The sequence below is a fragment of the Cuculus canorus genome, chromosome 1 (assembly GCF_017976375.1).
Source record: "Cuculus canorus isolate bCucCan1 chromosome 1, bCucCan1.pri, whole genome shotgun sequence".
NCBI classification, from domain to species: domain Eukaryota; kingdom Metazoa; phylum Chordata; class Aves; order Cuculiformes; family Cuculidae; genus Cuculus; species Cuculus canorus.
Genome location: NC_071401.1, coordinates 44,115,556 through 44,136,115, shown reverse-complemented (window position 1 = coordinate 44,136,115; position 20,560 = coordinate 44,115,556). Strand labels below are relative to the sequence as shown.

Below are 20,560 nucleotides of genomic sequence, written 5' to 3'. Positions count from 1 at the left end.
TGACAGTTGCATCTGTAGATCTTGTAGCCTAAAATATTTCTGCTGGTATTTTTAAATTATAAATACAAACCCATACTTTTAGGATATAGAAGTTTACAGTAATCCAAATAGAAGTTTACAGTAATCCAAATCCAATTTAAAATGTAAGGAAAAATATGAGTTTATGAAAGCTAATGAATATGGAGATTGAATTAGAACTCATGATTCAACTGTATTCTATGTAATAGCATTTCTCCTAATTAACATTAGCATGTAGGAAAAACAGGCTTGTGGTCTATAATGGGATATCTATTTGATCATTTTAAGAGTACAAACAAGCTCAAATTTTGTTAGACTGGAAGTGTGTATTAATGAGCAGGAGGGCATTGATCAGTATACAGTTATAAGCACAAAACCTAATTTGAATTTTTTTAACCCAGTATTTTGCTTGCATATTTGAATGTGCAATTTTCTTACTTTATGTTGTAAACAGTCACCTCAGTTGCACTGGTAGGTCTGTATTTCTCTCTCAAAAGTACAGGCAATTCTATAGTTTAAATAGTTCCCTCTATAGTTTAAATAGTTCCTAAAACCAGCTGCGTTAAGTCCTTAGTTTTGTTAACTTCTCTTGCACCCATTTATCCTGCTGTTCTTCTACAAAAAAGAAAAGCTGAAATGTAAATGCTTCTAGGTTTTGTAGTACTTCACACTTCTCTCTTAAAGAGCTTTTTGTTTTGTTTTAATTCTTGTATGTCTAAAACCAGAAGGGAAAGTATGTGGTACATAGATGAGCTTTGTACGCTTTTGGATAGAAGGTATTCGAAATAAAATGTGTTTAAGTTAGCTATGCAGTCTCGGCCACCTGTAAAAGTGGTGGTGTGTAGTCTACAAGAGAGGAAGGAGGGATAGGTGTGTTGCCTGTAAAGTTTCCTGATTACTGTTGTAATTGCAATTAATTCATTTGACCGTTTACCTAACACCAACTCAAAGACTTCAGCCAAATCTGTTAGTGTTTCTGATAGTGTTACAAAGCTAATGACTACAAGGCATCATATACAAGTATTGTTTCTCTACAAGACCACCAGACCACGTGATTAAACAAAACTGATGAATATATAGGCAGCAGTGGAAGTGTTTGCAGATGTAAATCACTGTGTATAGTTTCTCTAAGATGGCTTTCAGTTGTCTGTAATGTTGCTTTGTGTGTTTTGCTTGGTGTATCAGAAAAAACACTGTGGTAGGAAAAGAGGTAATGTGGGTTTCTAGAGCACTGTTAATTGATTTAGTATGAGACTAGTTTTCTTTTTCTGCATTCTAGTTAAAGTACCTTCTACCTTTTACTGCAAGTGAAATGGTGTCTTAAAAAAAATACTGTATTAGTGCTACAGCTTATCTGCAGAACAATATAATCTTATTCTTGGAATGGAGTGTCCTTTAAGAAAAACCTATATAATAATATAAAAGACTCTCTTGTAATGTATAGACACGAGCAGGCCTAGACATTTTATACTTTATTTTATAATTTCTACAATTTTCCTTTATTCCATGTGTGGATGTATACAGGCTTAAGAAAGTAAGAAAAGAATTAGCAACTTAACTTACAGTGGCTGAACGTTGGGATTTAGAAGTTTAGCATCTAGATCTAAGCTAGTAGCTCTAACTTTCCTTTAGAGTTAATGTAGATATCTTTAGAGGATGGCTCGCGTTGTCCTAAGATGAAGGTGTAAGAAAAATTAAATAAAAGACCCAAAGAAGGGCCCTGTTTCTCCTCCGTTTGCTATAAAGAAATCTTGTAAAACCTAAGTCTGCACTTAGGCTTCACTCTGCCCTAAAGTAGGTGAAGTAAATCCTGCTCCATTCCCAGATACTCTTAGATTTTAGGGCCTTGGGATGGCTAGTGAGGGAATCTGGGACCCAAGTGATTTTTTTCTTCCCTCCTTCCAGTTACTGGTGGTGACATTGTAAAGCTCAGACAGGTTCAGTCTATTAATACATGCTCCGTGGCTGGTGTCACAACAACAACTTTGGGTGTTTTGACAATGGGATGGCCTACATGGCACCAGAACTACACGTATCAGATGGGAGCCATCTCTCTCAGAGGGGAGGGAGGGTCTTTGCCCAGGAGCTTGCAGGATTGTAGATAGGGCTTTAAACTAGGTGTGAAGGGGGAGGGAGGTAACATCAAGCTAGCCTGTGACAAGCGGTGGGAGGACATACAGTGGTTGGAGGAGTGGGGTGCTGATATGGGCCCTCCACCTGCTGTCCAGGGGCATGCTGGGGATGCTGTGACGTGCCTGAAGTCCTGTGGAGATGATGGGGAGGCTCGTGAGGTAGTAGGTGTCAGGGAGGATAATTCTCCAAAACACCTTATATGTAATAAAGGGTCCACTAGGAAGGTGAATCGACTGGCAGCGCAGCTGAAGTGCCTCTATACAAACGCATGAAGCTCGCGTAACAAGCAGGAAGAGCTTGGAAGCTACCATGCTACTAGGAGGCTATGATCCATGTAGGACCCTTCTATCTTCAGCTTTATTAGCATGATTTATCTTGGTTTATTGATTTTGAAGAGTTTGGCCATTATAAAGACCTTGCTTTTTAAATAACTGTGGTGGTGGGTATATTCTGTATACAAGTAGCCAAATATATGTGTAAGTGTTCCTCTAGAACCATGAGGAAAAAAAAATCTTTAGAAAGGACATGAAGAAGGCTTTAGCCTTTTTTTTTTCTTCCAAAGGAAAATGGACTAGACAGCGATTTCTTCATATATTAGGAAGACTTTACTTTTGAAAGTACACCCAAATGCTGTTTGAGTTACCGCGTTCAGAAAGTCATGCTTCTTCCTTGCCAGTTCTCTAGGACTTAAATTTAAGATATTTATTCTCAAGTGACAGATATGTCTGTGATGGAGATCTAACTTGAACAACAGTGTGGAATCGGTCGATGCATTTAACATCATTAATTAATTGTTTCAAATTTGGTAGAAGTTATCTCTATAAATATTCATTTCATTGAATTTTAAAAATGCCACGGTACTTGGTTCTTATTTCTCTTTCTTGCTTCTTACTAGTAGAATTGCCTGACATGCTTTTCAGAGAGAGTAGAAATATAGTTACCTTACCTCTTTTGCTTGTCTGTTAAAAGACTGTGTTTGGCAATTCTGGTCACCCTGTAATCAGACTTTCGAGTTGCATTTGTGAGAAAGAAATATGGTATTATAGAATGCATTTGAGTTTTCTGCTTTAAAGATGAACCACAGTTTATGAAATTTTGCAGTTTTCAAATACTTTTACTGGAGTGAGTTTTTAAAAGGGGGAGCAGCTGGTGCATAGTCATAGATACTGCTTCCCAGAATCCATCTTGACTTCCAAAAATCTCTTTCTCAAAGTATCTAGTCTCATCCAAAGACTTGCCATACATACTGTCTTGGAGTTAAGACAACAAGTACCAAATACTTGTTTTGTGTAGCATATTTATTTGCTTGTGCACTGAACTACACATTACTGCATGTTATTTGAAAATATTACTCTTTCAGCTGCTGGTTGAAAAATGTGGCGAATCATCTTGCAAACTTAAATTTTGTAATATAAGAAGCTTCACTAAACAGAATTTAATTTTGCATTCCACTGTGTGTGGGTAAATGTCAGTATTGCTAATGAAAAATAAGGGTTTTTTTGTTGTGAAAATAAGTTCTGTTTTTACAGCAGGTAATGAATTTGAAGAAGATCTTGAAATTCTTGAAGAGGCCGCTTTACAGGTATACTGCTGCCTTTTTGTTTTACGTTGCAACATATTTCAACATGTAGTTGCATTGAAACGTTTTGATTGCTATAGAAAAAAGTCACTTGTAAGGTTTTTATAATACAAAGGAATCTGGGTTGTTATAAAACAGTTAAAGAAGGTCATACAGAAGTTTAGTATTTACATATTTTAAAAATAATCTTCTTAGAAAAAATTGTGTTAACTATCATAGGTGAAGTTAGATGACCAAATACATTTCAAAATACGTAGGTGTCTAGCTTAGGTTGCATGATTTAATTAATTTTAGATGTCACTAAAATTAATCCTATGTGTCTTTGTAACCGCAGAAGTAAAATCACTTTTTCAGTTGAGCAGTAACACTTAGAAAGCCCCAAACAACATGATTGCAGTTATTCTGGATTGATGATATAGTCATATGAACACTGTTAGTGCTGCAGTATGAAACCATTGCCTAGGCCTTTGATGATGGAACAGTAAACAGAAACTGTCTTGGAGAGGTCATATGGTCCTTGAAAGAAATATTTCCCCACTTCAATCTGTTCCTGGACCCACTGTTACAATTCAGAATATGAGCTACGAGTGTGCGCAGGGAGAAATGGATTCATTTTTGCTTTTAGTCCTGTCTATTAAATATATTATGCATCTCTTTGCCTTCCTTCCCTTCTTGCAAAGAAGGGATTTTTTTCACTTTGTCGTACCTAAAACTATCTTTCTTGAGAAATCTGCCTTTCTCTAAGTTTTATCTCTGATTTTTATTTTCTTTAGAGCACACTCATCGGTCACATTTTCAGAATGGATTTCTTCATTCTTCTCCTACTCACAAAGCAGCCATTTAGGATACTTTTAATATGGAAGTTCATGTTACCTTATTTTTTCTTCCAGAAATTCTCAACTCAAACTCGTTTAATCTCATTTGACTTAAGTTATTGTTTTATAGGCTGAACTGACTTTTTTAATCCAGTCTTTTCCTACTTCAATGGCTTTCAGTGCCCAGAATGTCTGTGCCAGTTGTGTTGTGTTATGGGAAAATGTCTGCATGTAAGATACTGAAAAACTGTTTTATCTGCCATTTTTTCATTCCCATCCCAACCCCTGCCAAAAAAAAAAAAAAGGTGTGCAAATCTCACTCTGGCATTCTCGGGAAAGGCTTGGCACTATCTCACTCACCAACCATTTTAGAAGCTCTCGAAGGAAGTCTCCCACTGCAGGTACAAAGCAATGAACAGTCATTTCTGGAGGATTTCATTGCCTGTGTGCCAGGATCAAGTGGTGGACGGCTTGCAAGGTAAAATGTTTGTGTGCTGCATGAATAAACCCAGAATTATGTAGTTGTAATGTTAAAATTTTGCAACAAAATAGAACATATTAAGTTGTGTTAAATTTGAAAACCTGTGCACTGTTACTTGTCTGTACAACTATCTGTAGAACTTTAATAACTACATCAAATTTTAGTTAATTAAAACTAATTGACTGTATTGTTTCTATTTAATATATTAAGTAAAAGGATTTAAATATTCACAATTTCTGCACCTTTCATGGCTGGAAATCATCTTTGTACTGAGTGAGGATTTATCTTTCAGGAGCATGTAAGAGATTTTAATGTTGAATGTTTGTCTTTGCTGTAGGTGGCTTCAGCCAGATTCATATGCTGATCCCCAAAAGACATCTCTGATTTTGAATAAAGATGACATTCGATGTGGTTGGCCAACTGTTATTACGGTACAGACAAAAGACCAGTATGGGGATGTTGTTCATGTTCCTAATATGAAGGTAATTATTGTGATCTTTGGCTGTTCTTGTACTTCATCGTGCCTTCTTTTGTTATTTGTTGTAGCTACTCCACAGAATACTCCTGTATAGGGCAGGAAGTGGCATTTGTAAATTCAGCGTAGTCAGACTCTTTTACCTTTAAATCCATGAAATTATTAAATTCTGTAATATGCCAACACTGTTTCATGCAATTTATAGCTGCTCTGTAATAAGCTATACGTGTAGTTGTGGAAGTAATGAGTTTTAGGTGATGTTTGATGTTGATGAGGTGCAATGGGACAAGAATCCATTTTTTATCTTGTAAGCCAGGAAAGAGCATTATTAATTTTAACCTGAATAAATGTGATGAAAAAAAAATCAGAAGCACATCATTCGCCTCTTTTATAGTTTTATTTTAGACTAGATTAGCACTTCCTCCTTTTCTGCTACTAGTATTTAGAAGGTCCTATAGGTTGTTTGGGTGTTTTTTGCAACCCCAGTTAGAATTGGAAAACGGTTGGAGGCTATGGGATATGTATAAAAGTTGGCTGCTTGATTTAAAGTAGCAACCATGTAAAAAACCCAAGCTGAACACAATATTTTTCATGTTGTAATAAATCAGATTACACCTGGGTTTTAAAGCCCGCTTTTAGTCTGGAGTAGTTCAAATAGTTTCAAGACTTGCTTTTATTCAGGCACGAAAGCAGGTGAAGTACCTTATACAAAGATGTAATTTCTGTGATAAGTAATCAGATCTGTTCTTTGTCTAGGATATAATAAGAGTTATCTTAAAGTGAGCTGTAAACGCATTAATGAAGTCTTGAGTCTACAACTGTAACACAAGAATTGGTCACAGAGTTTGATTGAAATTTAAGTGTGCAGTTACTGGCTTAAATGTGTGTCAGAGGAAGAATTTTAAGCAGTGATTTTACTCTCAATCAGGAAGAGAATGAGTCGAAATATACACATGAAATTGTTGCTGGATTTCTTGTTTAATTACTATTTTTCTTCATGAATGTATTACATTGAATTAAGATTTCTGTTACTTTAATTATTCTGTTGGACTCATTCAGTGTGCAGTGTGCCAGTATAACTTGCAGCAAATTGAAACAGCATATGAAATCTGTAGCAATTAAATACACTTTATTGCAGATTCAGGATGAGTACTGAGTAAACTTATTTTCCAGATAGATAGTCTATTCTTCCTCAGAAAATGAAGTACAGCTGACTGTCGCCTGCATTAATGGAAATCATATAAAATATGCACTAAAGTGAACATTATAAATGTAAGGTACTGATAAAGTGTGGTGGCAGAGCTGGCCAAGATCCAGTCTGGCCGCTTGCCAGTCCAAATCTGTCGGGCCTTAATGACTCACTGATACCTGTGTAGTCATTTCGAAGACTGTCTTCCCTACTACGTAGCATTTTCTGTTCTGAGAAAACTTAGCGAGGCACATCAAACTACATGCTGCTTCCCAAGGAGCGCTCTCGGGCTGGCGGAACTGGCACCAGTCCTTACTGATCATGTGGCAAGTCAGTTTGGTGCTTCTCTCCTATACATCTGCATTTTTCAGAGATGCTGTGCTTGGCTTTGCAAAGTGTTAAGTGTAGACACATAGGTTTTTGATACAGCTGGATTTATAGTGAGTGTTCTAAGCATTTTGTCAGATCTAAAAGATCTTCATAAAGATCTCCCTAAATAATGTTCTGTATTCCACATGTTATTGCAGGTAGAAGTCAAAGCTATTCCTGTTTCTCAGAAAAAAACATCTTTGCAACAAGAACAAGTTAAAAAGGTGCAAAGGATACCAGGTAGTCCAGCAACAGCCGCCTCCCCTAGTGGTGATATGACCTTTGGAGGACTTCCTTCACCAAAGCTTGATTCTTCCTATGAGCCAATGATAGTAAAAGAAGCTCGCTATATCGCTATTACAATGATGAAGGTAAATTGCTGTCATTTCTGCAATATAAATTCAGTATTCAGAGTGGGTAGAGGTATGCAAAGGAGATGGGAAAAAAGAATATTTCAGTTTGATCACAATCTAAAAATACATTAATTACAAATTTCTTTAATTATATTTAAGTTCAGCAGAAAACTAGGTGCATCAAAAGGGCCCACTGCCTGAACTCTAAAGTAGTTCTAGACTGCATAAGCCTATAAAAAGGGATGTTGTCTTTGATTCCGATTACTCTGATTAACAAATCAGTCTGAGTCACTCAAGAAAAATGAAAACAGCTGTTGAAATGGAGGAGGGGAGTCAAAGCAATACAGAGCTGGAGTGTTGCAGTAACTATGTTAAAAACTGTATCTGATGAATGTAGGAAAAAAAAAAAGGAGCTCAGTATAGTAAAAAGACCATCTGAATAATTTGTGTATCAGCGCATACATATTAAACAACGTCTGTTGAAATGAGCTGCTGTCAAATGGATTAGCTCAGAGGCTTTGCCAGCAACAGCTTTTAGAGAGGTGAAAACTGAACAGTTAGTATTGATTTGAGTATATTTTAGAACACAATACATTTACATATTGACCTAGTTCAGAGATGTGACATGATGTGTATAACTAGCATTTAGACTTAATGGGACGTGATTAATTGGGAGTTAGAGGAGAATATGACAAGGGGAGGAATTGGCAGACTGGCATCTTTTAGAACATGCAGTGTTGTTTCCTAGAGGACAGTGCTGCAGTAGCTCTGTGTAAATAGTGCAACTGGCTAATAAATAATGGATCAATGAAGGAGCAATAAGAAAAATATGGTGTATAAAAAAATGGTTTAAAAGCTTTTTAAATCACTTGTCTGAAAAGATACTTAGAACCAGGGAGTGTATATCGAGAGAAGCATGGTTTGCTTGTTCAGTTGTTTTGTCTTTTTTAACTTGAGGTACTGGCTTGATGCTACTTGGTATTTTTACCAGTGACTTCAAGGGAGTGGGAAATACATTATTTATTCAAAGTTGAAACCCAAATTACCATTGTCCACAGACACCTGCTGCTTCTTTTCCTGTAGCAGGTATCAAATCTGCTCACACAGATGTTAGTGGCACACTTTGTGAGGCATTAGATCCTCTGAAGTAATTGACTGTGGAAGGCGTCCAGAAATTAATCTCTAGATTTGATGGACGCTTTGAGTGAGGAATGCCTAATGTTAAGTAATTAATTTGTAAGAAATTATAGCTTGAATCAGACTAAGATAATAAAAGGAAAATGCAAGTTTTCATTTAAAGACATCTTATTAGGTAACAGTACAATGTTTGTAAAGATAAAAGCGAAAAAGTAAAAGAGACAAACCATGGAAAAATACAAAAAAGTCTCTACTTCTTGAAACATGTCTGGCTTCTACATTTAAAACCTTTCTGGGGGATCTTCCGGAGGTTCACCTATAGCTCAAACCAAAACCCTCCAGAATCTCAGGAGTTTATGTACATCAATGAGCAGAGCAGATGAGGCAACTGTTTCTGTTGTCTCTGATTTTCCCTGTATCTTATATAGCATACGCTTTCTGAACATTCAGCACTTCCCAGCTGTTTAAGAGGTGTTCTTTAAATTTAATTTAAACTCTGTAAGTGTTTGACAGCATCCTCTGAAATTCTTACCCTCATCCATGCTCAGAACAGACGTATGCACTGTCTTTCAATTTAAATTAAATTAATAAAAACCGTCTTTTCTTTTTTTTCTTCTGTGACATATCTTCAGTTTATCATGATTTGGTTTATTTCTAGGGCAGTGATTTCACAACAGTTTAGGCTTGTCTATCCCATCCATCTTCTGGAAAGCATATGGTACCAGGCTAGACTAGAGAAGTAAACTGGCATAAACTATTTACTTTTGTATTTTTAAGGTTAGTTTTCTACTGACACAGTAGTCTTACTGTAGACACTGGCATTCTCATAGGACATCTTGAACGTCTCCCTGGACACGTTTGAGACCAGGCTGGATGAGACTATGAGCAACCTGATCCAGTGGAGGCTATTCTTGGATGGTCTTTGAGGTCCCTTCCAACCCAAACCATTCTATGATTCTATAAATTGTCACAGTTCTTTATCCCTTAGGTACTCAGTGGATATTTGTGCCTACGAAGAAGGTGAAATTTAGTCTATTAAAAGAATTCAAATGCGTGTTAGGCAAGTGAGATTGAAAGAGATTCAAATACTTGACTGTGAACAAAGCTTTTGTTAGGAATAAGTATCTTCACTTTCCCTTTAGATTGCCATTATTTAGATAATAAGGGTGCTTTTTTCTTATATGCATATATTTGTTACTATTTCTGTCGTTTGGAATAATTTTTGCATCCCTGCTCTATGCTTCTAGTGAGTGTAAAGTTAGATTAGTATGTTCTTTGAGAAAACACTCTGCTTTCTTTTTCTCATTACCTTAGTATAATTGATTCTGTCTGATGAATTTCATCTGTTTCTAGGCATATGAAAATTATTCCTTTGAAGAACTACGCTTTGCTTCACCAACACCAAAGAGGTAAATATTTATTAATTGCTTTTTAATAGGACTGAAATTGATATGTCTTATCATTTCTGCTTACACTGAGAATCACAAGCCTTGACTGCGAAATAGGCTTGTCTAAAGGTGGAAACACTAGAAAACTGTGTATTACTTTTTCTTATATTTAGAGATTCTGTTAAAAATCTTTCATTCTTAGTTGTTGTAATGTTGTTTCTTTATTTGTGTTATCTACTCCCTGAATGTGTTTTTTCATAATTTGCTGTAAATAAACGTGGTATGTAGGGTTATAACTTCAAAATAATGTGGGATTAGTACATTGGAGGGGGGAATGGTATTTAGGTCGTCTGAAAGGAAAAACAAAGTTTTCAAGCTATTACTAATTTTATTTTCAAGATGAGAGTAACTGTTTCATGATTTTAATTGTTTTGGTTTTGCCTAGACCCAGTGAAAACATGTTGATCAGAGTCAATAATGATGGGACATATTGTGCAAATTGGACTCCTGGAGCTGTTGGTCTCTATACCATCCATGTTACAATAGATGGAATTGAAATAGGTACTTAATTTTCACTATACTTAAGCAGAAATTTATATTGTATTCTGTTTGTATACTGACAAATGTATGGTTTTGTCACTCATAATACTTAGCATTAAAGTTCACGGCAAAATCTACTACCTGAGTGCTGTTTCAGAAGCCTTTTATCTAATTCCCTCTTCTTTCTCAAAATAAAAGACCACAGCTATTCTTTCCTTGAAATAGGAATACATATGACAAATCCTGTATTTATAGTGTGGTAGGACTACAAGATTAATTTCTTATTCTCTACTGTCAGTGTTTCAAGACAAATGCCTTATTTCAGTGACAAGAAAGTGACAGACAAAAAGGGAAAAAAAGCACTGAAGAGCCTACAAAAAGGGGAAATTGTTCATGATCATGCAGGAGTAAATAATGTCATTCCTTCTGCTGGAAAACTGAGGAAGTATGGTCTTAATTGAAACTCTACACAAAGTTTTGATTATTTGTGCTAATTTTAAATGCTTTGCATTTCTTCTTTGCTGTAAAACTTACAGTATAGTCCTAGGGACTATAGTGTAAGATAAGATATTATGCCATAGTATCCAACTGTCGATGTTATTGATGAGGATATTAAACAGTACTGGTCCCAGTACAGACCCCTGAGGGATATCACTTGTCATCGGTCTCTGTCAGGCCATTGAGCTGTTGACCAGTACCTCTGCATGCAACCATCCAGCCAATTCCTCATCCAGCAAAAGTTCTACCCTTCAAACCCGTATTTAGCTAGTTTAGAGAGAAGGGTGTTGTGGGGGAGCTTTTACTTGTACCCTCAAACATTTAACTCTTATGTGTTCATAATTCCTTGAAACATACCCCTACAGACCCTGTAAGGGTACAAAATTCCCTAATTGTGTACACAAGGTATGAGAGATACCCATTAACAACATAACGTCATATATTTGTAGATTTCCACATGTGAAGACACAAATATTGAGGAAATAATACTTTGCAACATGGAGCTGCTGCAAGTGTTGTTTATGGCAGACAGATAAGAGAATGGTTATTTTGCCTACTCTGAGGTTTAGCGTAGATAAACTGTAGTTACTGTTTGACTGATATATCTAGGAGCAGTTTCTTCATGATGAGAGTTGTGAGGTGCTGGCAGAGGTTGCCCAGGGAAGCTGTGGCTGCCCCTCCCTGGAGGTGTTCAAGGCCAGGTTGGATGGGGCCTTGGGCAGCCTCATCTAGTGGGAGGTGTCCCTGCCCGTGGCGGGGGGGTTGGAACTGGATGATCTTCAAGGTGCCTTTCAATCCAAACTATTCTGTGATTCTATATGTATTTTAACTTAGTCTTTGTTTGTTTATAGATGCTGGACTAGAAGTAAAGGTAAAAGATCCTCCGAAGGGAATGATACCTCCTGGAACCCAGCTTATTAAACCAAAAGCAGAGCCTCAGCCGAACAAGGTTTGGAGAACTGAGAAAATAATCCAGATAGTTATATTTGAGTGGGATTTTATTGTTGTTTAATACATACTTTAGCATGTCATAGTGATGCAGGGCTTAAGGATATTTAAAAGTCACTTTAACATGCTGAGTGGAATGAAATTCATTTACTGGATAAACTCTAAGATATTAATTCTGTTTTCTTTCTGTCTGGAATCCTCAAGATAAGAAGGATATGGAACTGTTGGAACGGGTCCAGAGGAGGGCTATAAAGATGCTCGGAGGGCTGGAGCATATGAGGACAGGCTGAGAGAGTTCGGATTGTTCAGCCTGGAGAAAAGAAGGTTGTGAGGAGATCTTATAGCGACCTTCCAGTACCTGAAGGGGGCCTACAGGAAAGCTGTTTACAAAGGCTTGTAGTGATAGGACTAGGGTCAATGGGTATAAACTGGAGAGGGGCAGATTTAGACTACACATAAGGAAGAATTTCTTCACAATGAGCGTGGTGAGGCACTGAAACAGATTGCCCAGGGAAGTTGTGGGTGCCCCATCCCAATTTGGTTGGGGCTTTGAGCAGCCTGATCTGGTGGGAGGTGTCCCTGCCCATGGCAGAGAGGTTGGAACTGGATTATCTTTAAGGTCACTTCCAACTCCAACCATTTTATGATTCTGTGATTCTCTCCATTATTAAACCTGTTCTGCTCTGCAGAAGCTGCCTTAGTCTTGGCTCGTCACATAAACATGGTAAAATAATTATGAAAGCCACAGACTGTTCTGCTCTACTACCAGTACTTTCTTTGATATTGTACTACGAAATTAATTGGACAAAGGGCTTTACAAAGATCTTTGTTTGTTTTGTGATAACAATCTTTCTTAAGTCAATATAAAAATCCAAAATTAGGTTCTTTAGTGATATCTTCCTTTCTGAGAATATTGCAATTTTCTTTTTAAAAGTTATCCTTCCTATGTCTTTTAACTTCCCCATTTCACTTTATCATTCCACTCTAAAGGACTAAAGTAGACACAAATAACAGAGGAAAGCTGAAAGGTGGTGTGGCAGTGCTATAAGGCAAATGCCTATATGCGCGAAACATCTTCCACTTCCTCTTAGATGCAAAGGAAGGGATATTGAATGAGGCACGGAAACTTTTTTTTTTTTGTGGAATAAGCCTGTGTTAATAGATGCACAACTCTGAAATGCTGCAAGGTTATCCTTTCCTGCCTTATTACGTCAGTGAAGGTGGCCGAGAAAAATATCAGTCCAAAAAGGATCAGTTTTTTGTCAACCTTCTATGTTTACAGCACGTCCTAATTTATTTGTGATCCAACTTTCTAAATAATCTGGAAACAATAACTTTGTTGGACACCTCCCCCGTCTGTAAATGCACCCAGTGTCTGCTTCTGCCACTAACAAAGCTCTTTTCCATGCCCCCAACACCTCAAAATAAAAATAAGATTACTTTTAGTTTCAACACAATTTTTTAATAGAATCATTCTACTTTTATCAAAAAATACTTCTTGGCTTTCTCCTTTCTCTTGGAAGGAAGTCTTGCTGATTACTTCATTATCTAAATTAAAACTCTCAGTTCTTACTGAGTGAGGTTAATCTCACAGAATTTCAGTGATATTATCCAGGCTGATAACCATCTATGGTGTTCACTGTCTCCGAAGTGCAAGATTCATCTGGTCTAAGAGGAGATGAATTGCTGTGTGGAAGTGTTGTCATTCTCTTCAGTTGTTACAGTGGGAATTGAGGTGACTGGTTCATAAAAAATATCTGTATTTTGTCAAGTAACAGTCTTTACAACACTTGAAAAATACTTGACAAAAGTTAGGCATCTGGTAGTCAAAGATATTATCTAGTGTTTAATCATCTCACTGTGTTGTTCTGCTTGCATATCATGTTTCTTCTTCCAAGTTTTTAGTCTCTTTGAAAAAGAGGAGCTATCTTTCTGTCCTGTAGATAGTGTCTGTAGAGCCTGTTTTAATAACACACTGGACCTTTCATGGTAAATCATTTTATCAGTCATCTTTTTTCTGTGTCCTAATAAATCACAAACCAGGTTAGAATAATTAATTGTGGATGACCAGCAGTATTATAAATACCATAAAAAGGTGTTTATTACACTGTGCTTAATGTTTCTGAAACCAAGAAGGCAAATTAGACATGTGTCAGTCAGACAATCTGATATACCAAATCATGTTTTGCTGAGAAAAAGGAGTTAGTCAAGGTCTTGAAGCTTCTTCTTCTTCTTTGCCAGCCCTAAATTTCGGGTAGTTATAATCAAAGGACACTAACAGTGCATTTTCTGTGGTAATCTGTTGTCAACCAGAAACACCAAAACATTTTCATTCAGGCAGTGGCACATTCCAATTTTGTAGTCAAACCTTGAATCTCGAGTTGAAAATGGATACTGTATTATGATTTGGTATTGAATTCTTCTTTCTCTGTTACTTGAAGTCAGGTACAAATCTGATTTTCCTGTTCATGTAAGTTAGTAAAGGAGATTATCATAGGGATCTGTGTTCAGCCTGGAGTATATGACCCATCAAAACTGCTGCCTCATTACTGGCTTTGAAATGTAGAAAAACTAATTTGTGAGAAATTCCAGCCCACATCCTGTTCAGGGAAACATCTTCTTTCAAGCTTTGTAATGTAATATTGTGTAGTTGGAGCCAACTAGCAGAAAGCAGTCCTAATTTAGCTGAATTGGAAGGGACAAGACTGGTACCAGATGACTCGTCAGTAACATGTTTTAACTGTTTCTACTGTCCTCACACCACTGACCAAGCAGCATCAATTGAAAAAAAAGACACCACCAAACCCAAAAGCTATGGACAGGAGGTAGTTTTTTTGCGTATCTTCATAGAAGGATGGTTAACCTTTTGTTAAGGTTGCTTTGTCCTGTACAATGCATCTTGGAAGAACTGGCCAAGGAGAGTTCTAGCACAGTTACTGAACTGTTATGCCATAGAGAAGTAGTCCAAGCAAAAAGATGCTGTATCATAAATAAGACTCAGACAATTAACTAGCCTTAAAATAAATACTATTTCTTAAAATAATGTCTTTAGCGACAAAAAATTAATTACTGCGCTTAGCTGTTACCTGACATTACCTTTTCCTGAGTTTATTCTTTCCATATTGTTGTGTGCTTTCTATTAAGCTAAAGGCTGAGTCCACACTTCAGTTCATTCTTGTTTCAATTCTACATGCAGAGTTTGAAAATAACCTTCCAAGAAAAAGCTGTTATACCACATGCATAGAATATATGCACTTTTTTTTAAGCCATCCTTTCAATTTCTGTTTTTAAGTTTGTTCTCTGTGGAACATGTGCCTGATAATGTATTTGTGTGGTGGCAAAATGATAGTGAATAACAACTGAGAAATTTTACGGGCTGTAGTAAATCAAACTAGTAGCAAGGAGTATCTGATCTAACCTTCCTGTGAAAAAGGGAAAAAGTATTAAAATAGCTGTTTGAAAAACAAAATAAGGTTTTAAATGGCTATTTAAACTTTTTAGCTGAGGAACATATCCAAATTTTGGCCAAAAAGCAGTATATGTTTTATGGAAATAATGTTTTATGGAAGCACAACCGAGAGCCAGTACTCCAAAGTTGATCAGGTGCTGGAAATAGTGAATTTGAAAAGGCGAAAACCTTGAAACTTGCAAGAATGAATAAAACTGGGGGCGGGGGGGCAGGGCAGGCACTTAAAAATTGGAAGCTTATGCTGAAAATTGTGTGGTATACAAGAGATCTTTCCAAGACTGAGTCGGTGCACTGTTATGGAATTTTTTAACATTATGATTTTATGGTTATAGTAAAAAAGTGAAATTGTACACAGCAGCCATGGGAAACTAGCAACAAACTGTAACTCTAAGACTGCTATCTCGTCACTAGCATTTCAGAATCTGTTAAACCTATTTCTTTTTACTCTTTGAGATCTCTGTTCCAATTTTTTCTTCCTTACTGTCTTCCTTTGCTTCTCTTAGGTTCGCAAATTTGTGGCCAAGGACAGTGCAGGGCTTCGTATCCGTAGCCACCCTTCCCTTCAGAGTGAGCAAATAGGCATAGTGAAAGTCAATGGATCCATCACTTTCATTGACGAGGTAATTAATAAAATGTTTTTGTTGAAAATTGGGCTAAGATGTAAAGTTAATTCACACAAATAATGGGGTATTTGATGTTTAAACATTGACATATACAACTTAAGAATGTAATAGAATAAATTGCAAAAATCTAAATATCTACTAATTTAGTTTTTCAAGCTGTCATTTCCTTTTAATTTACTTACTTGAAAACATATGTAACAAACTTTTGAGACTCCGATATGAGGAAACAAAATTCCCAGAGTTCATTTTATAGTAATATCTCTAAGGATTTAGCTGTTCATGACTAGTTCAACTGTATGCAAAAATTCAGATTGTAGGTGTCATTACATCTTTCACTTACACTTCTGAAAGATCACAAGTGTTCTAGACTGCTATGCGTGTCTTTTTCTTACAATGTAACTTTATCTACAAGGAATATTTTTGCAATTTACTAAGTTATATCAGTGGAAAAATGGAAATTGGGCAACTTATGAAGCTTACAGAGGCTTGGCTTTCTTTCCTCCTTTCTCTCAAAGCAACTCTTACTATTGCATGGTCTGATTTAAATTTATCTTTGCACCTTGCTTTTTAAAAAGATATACCTCCCATTGCTTTGAAATTCTGGTTTTGATCATATTCCTCTTCACCTCTTCTTACATTATATCAGCACGGTGAAGGTCATTAGTTCCTTGCTACTGTTGTCTGTTTGTCTGAAGTCTGTTAATCCTTACTGGCTCTGCAACAGTTACGGGAGGGCATGGCTCGTTTTTGTTGCTTGTTTCCCATAGATCCACAATGATGATGGTGTTTGGCTGAGGCTGAATGATGAAACAATAAAGAAGTATGTTCCTAACATGAATGGTTACACTGAAGCCTGGTGTCTCTCTTTTAACCAACATCTTGGCAAGAGCCTTCTGGTACCTGTTGACGTAAGTAAAAGGTGCCTTTGAAAAATATCCAGAAGTACACTCTATCCTCATTACAAGACTTTCTTTAATTAAGGCTGCAAATGAGTCCTGAGGTAAACAATATTTTAATTACCAAATACTACCTTATATGTGTTTGCATTTTTGAGCACTGTTGTGTAATGAGGTTGGAGTGTAGAAATTGATGAGGCTTTTTATGTTAAAGCCTCTTGTCCTAGAAGGGAAACAAAAATGCAAGGACCGCTATAACAGTGTACAAAAGCATAATTATATAAGATTGTGGTCTGTGCCAGATGTTGTTGTCCATAAAGTGGTCCACTGATGCCGTGATTTCAGAAGAGGCTTGCAGCCAGCAGTGAATCAATGTAATTGAGGCAATTTTCAAAACTTATTGGTTTCTGCATATGTTTTTTGTGAGTTTTACACCTGAATCCGTGGGTTATCAATTTCTTCAGCTAATCAAAGAATCCCAGAGCATGAGGACTGTGTAAAAATAAATATATAAATAAATAACATTGAATTTATAATAAGAGTAAACACAATTTATCTGGATAACTGTAATGGCGATAACCATCACTACAATTCAAAGGTTACAATTTTTCTAGGAACAAGATACAGTTTTAAAAAAAAGTTTTTAAAAGACAGAAGGAAAAACGTATATGTTAGCTGAACCAGTGTTTCTAAAAATATTTATGAAAGTGCGGGGCTTTCTGGCTTATCTGGTTTTGTGCATTTCCCAGAGTGGGGAGTACCTTGGTTTCTTCAGGGTAGAATGTTAGAACCAGATCGAGTTCCAAATACAGCTAATTAGATTTGATTAATTTTCTTACAGAGAATCATAGAATGGTTTAGATTGGAAGGGACCTTAAAGATCATCCAGTTCCAACCCCCCTGCCATGGGCAGGGACACCTTCCACTGGATCAGGTTGCTTGAAGCTTCATCCAGCCTGGCTGTGAACATCTCCAGGGATGGGGCATCCACAATTTCTCTGGGCAACCTGTTGCAGTGCCTTTCCACCCTCACAGTAGATAATTTCTTCTTAATACCTAATCTAAATCTCACTTCTGAGTATGAGTGACCTGCTGCTGTGATTGAAGACAGCTAACAAATATTTGGCCAAATTATAAATGCCTGCACCCATTAATGTCACTCTGTTGTGTTTTCCCGTGATAGAAGAACTTAGATATTCCCAGTTCCAGTGAAACTGGGCTGTTTGCTAGTAGCCAAATCTGGCAGTTCATAAATCCTAAGTGTCTGCAGCCTATCTTCTGACAAATACTGAGCAACTGGATCCAGTGGAAGGTGTCCCGGCTTGTGATGGGGCGGGGGTGGAAACGATGATCTTTAAGGCCCCTTCCAACCCAAACCATTCTGTGTTTCTATAGGATGTAACTAGATAGTCTTCCTATTCACCCTCTTGTCTATAAATTGTTTGTTGGTGTTTGGAGATGTCTTTTAATAAAATTTATTTTAATAAAATCCTTATTTGGGGAAGCAGTTTAATATTACATTTTGGAGGCAAAATATTTCTGTACTTGGCCATTAGTCACTCAAACACTGTGACAACAGGCTTATTTATTGGGTTTGTTGTAGAATACATAAAAACATGGAAAAAATTTAAGCTTTGCTAAAAATCTTACTTGTATTTTTTACCTTAAATTGTTACTCATTCAAAAATTGCTAAGTAATTTTTCAACAAAACGTTAATATTTGTATGCAGCCAATTAATTTTACCTGTTCTTTCATGATAAAAGTGAATTCACCTGAAGAATGTAGTTAACTTCGGTAAACATTGCAAGTCTGGATGAATATTATATTCTGTAAAATTTAAATTAGGGTTTGTTTTTTGAGTTACCTATTTCTAATACTACTTTTTACTAGCTGAAGGGAATAGTTTTGAGCTCTCAGCACTCAACTACGTGGTTGGCAAGAACTTACTGGCTCTAGTGCACAGTCATTTCTAGAGAACGTACCCTGTGCCCCCTGAGAAAAGGCTAAAAGGAAATGGCTGTCATAAATAACCAAACACTCTATCTTGATAATATAATCTTGATAGTTCAAATCGCACTTGAATAGGTAGATCAGGTACAATGAAATGTGAAAACCAGCATTTCATTATCATACATTTATCTATGCTTCTGTAAAGGTCAGATAAAACATTATCCTTTGGTTTTTTTCCTTAAACAGTGCTGTGAATTAGTTTTGGTACCATTTAGGCTATTAAGAGCTGGTAGATATGCCTGTTTTTCTTTCAAATGACCAGCGATAATACATTTTTAACGACACAAGGCAAAAGCAGTGTGCTTTCTTAGCTTCTGGTCAGTGAGCAACAGCAGCCAACATAGCAGAAGTCTTACAAAAGGAACTGTTATAACAATGTAGCCATGTGTAATAGGAGATGTGTTTTGAGATAGTTTCAGGTGGAAGGTTTCTTTGAATCTCAGATTTTCAAACTTTTGGAAGGACTTAACATGTTCTGAAATTATTTAATTTTATTATACCATATGTAAGCATTACAATTTGTCGGTTTGATTCGTAATAGTAAGAGGAAAAAGGAAAAAAATATTCTCTAACATTGCGTTTCTTAAAGGCCACGGATCAAAAGTCAGAAGTTCAGTGGCTTATTTATTGTCAATTTATGCTATGCTAGTTTTACACACCACAACTTGGTGAAATTCAGTAAACCCTTGTGTAAGCTCCTGATTTTTGTAGCTCAGGTTAAAACTCTCTTTCCTACCGAATCTTAATCACGTGAAGTGATACCCCTTTCTTGGAAGACCGTTTTAAAATAAAATCTCTTTTAAAGTGATTACAAAGCTGAGAGTATTCAGTAATATATGGGCTTTCCCTGGACTGTCCAAGAAAACAACTGTATCTGTAAGTTGTCAAATTTGATCAGTGTGGTCACCATGAATTGAATGACTCATGTGGGAAAAGATGGTCTTTGATTAAGTAATAAACGCTAAAGGTTCTGTAGATTAAATTGTGAAGTAATCCATATCTGCTCATCTTGTTCAATTGATTTGGGTAACTGAAAACCATGATGAGCAGAATCTAGTAAAAAGATCTGGTTTTGGAATTTTTAGAATCCAAACCTATTCTACCAGTATTGGCTTCAGAAGAAGGAAGCAGACTGGAAAAATCTCTTATATGACTGAAAATACAAGTGAAAAATCAAGTGGTTGAATTAGTCACTGTATTATCTGTTCAAATAAATGTTACATTACTTGATTAGGGTCCATTTTTGTTGAGCTCATGAGCTTGCAGAGTTGGCAGCTCCAGTTACATTACTTCGTCACACTTAAATAGACAGCTTTTTGTTATCTGCTATTAAGTAAATAAAATCTCTTTCTACGTTTTACAAAATATGTAAAAAGTATATTTTTAAATAAAGCTTTAATTATTCCATTTCATCACTGTGTTAATTGAACAGTGAACAAGGAATGAACAGTAGTTTTCCAAGGGTTTTTTTGACCTCTTGTCCTCTTTACAAATAGATTGTGTTTACATTTCATATTTATTTGTTGACATTAGATGTTTTATGATAAATCAAACACTGCCTATCTTAAATCTCCTATGTACACTCTTTCTGTTTATTTTGATCAAAGCGATTTTATTTAAAGATTGATAATTGTAGGA

At 36.3% G+C, this 20,560-nt stretch overlaps 1 protein-coding gene across 7 annotated transcripts in view; it reads left to right on the top strand.

The window, feature by feature from the left end:
- MYCBP2 (MYC binding protein 2) overlaps positions 1 to 20,560 on the top strand; it is a 181,815-nt gene that overhangs the window by 103,310 nt on the left and 57,945 nt on the right. For 4 of the 7 annotated variants that reach the window (XM_054056536.1, XM_054056538.1, XM_054056534.1 and 1 more), the window contains 9 exons: positions 3,681 to 3,733; positions 4,851 to 5,023; positions 5,364 to 5,508; positions 7,218 to 7,430; positions 9,903 to 9,958; positions 10,383 to 10,498; positions 11,827 to 11,924; positions 15,896 to 16,012; positions 16,783 to 16,923. In XM_054056536.1, coding sequence (XP_053912511.1) covers positions 3,681 to 3,733; positions 4,851 to 5,023; positions 5,364 to 5,508; positions 7,218 to 7,430; positions 9,903 to 9,958; positions 10,383 to 10,498; positions 11,827 to 11,924; positions 15,896 to 16,012; positions 16,783 to 16,923 — 1,112 coding nt within the window. The remainder of the gene's footprint in view (positions 1 to 3,680; positions 3,734 to 4,850; positions 5,024 to 5,363; positions 5,509 to 7,217; positions 7,431 to 9,902; positions 9,959 to 10,382; positions 10,499 to 11,826; positions 11,925 to 15,895; positions 16,013 to 16,782; positions 16,924 to 20,560) is intronic. The other 3 variants (XM_054056539.1, XM_054056540.1, XM_054056537.1) reach the window with 1 other exon arrangement.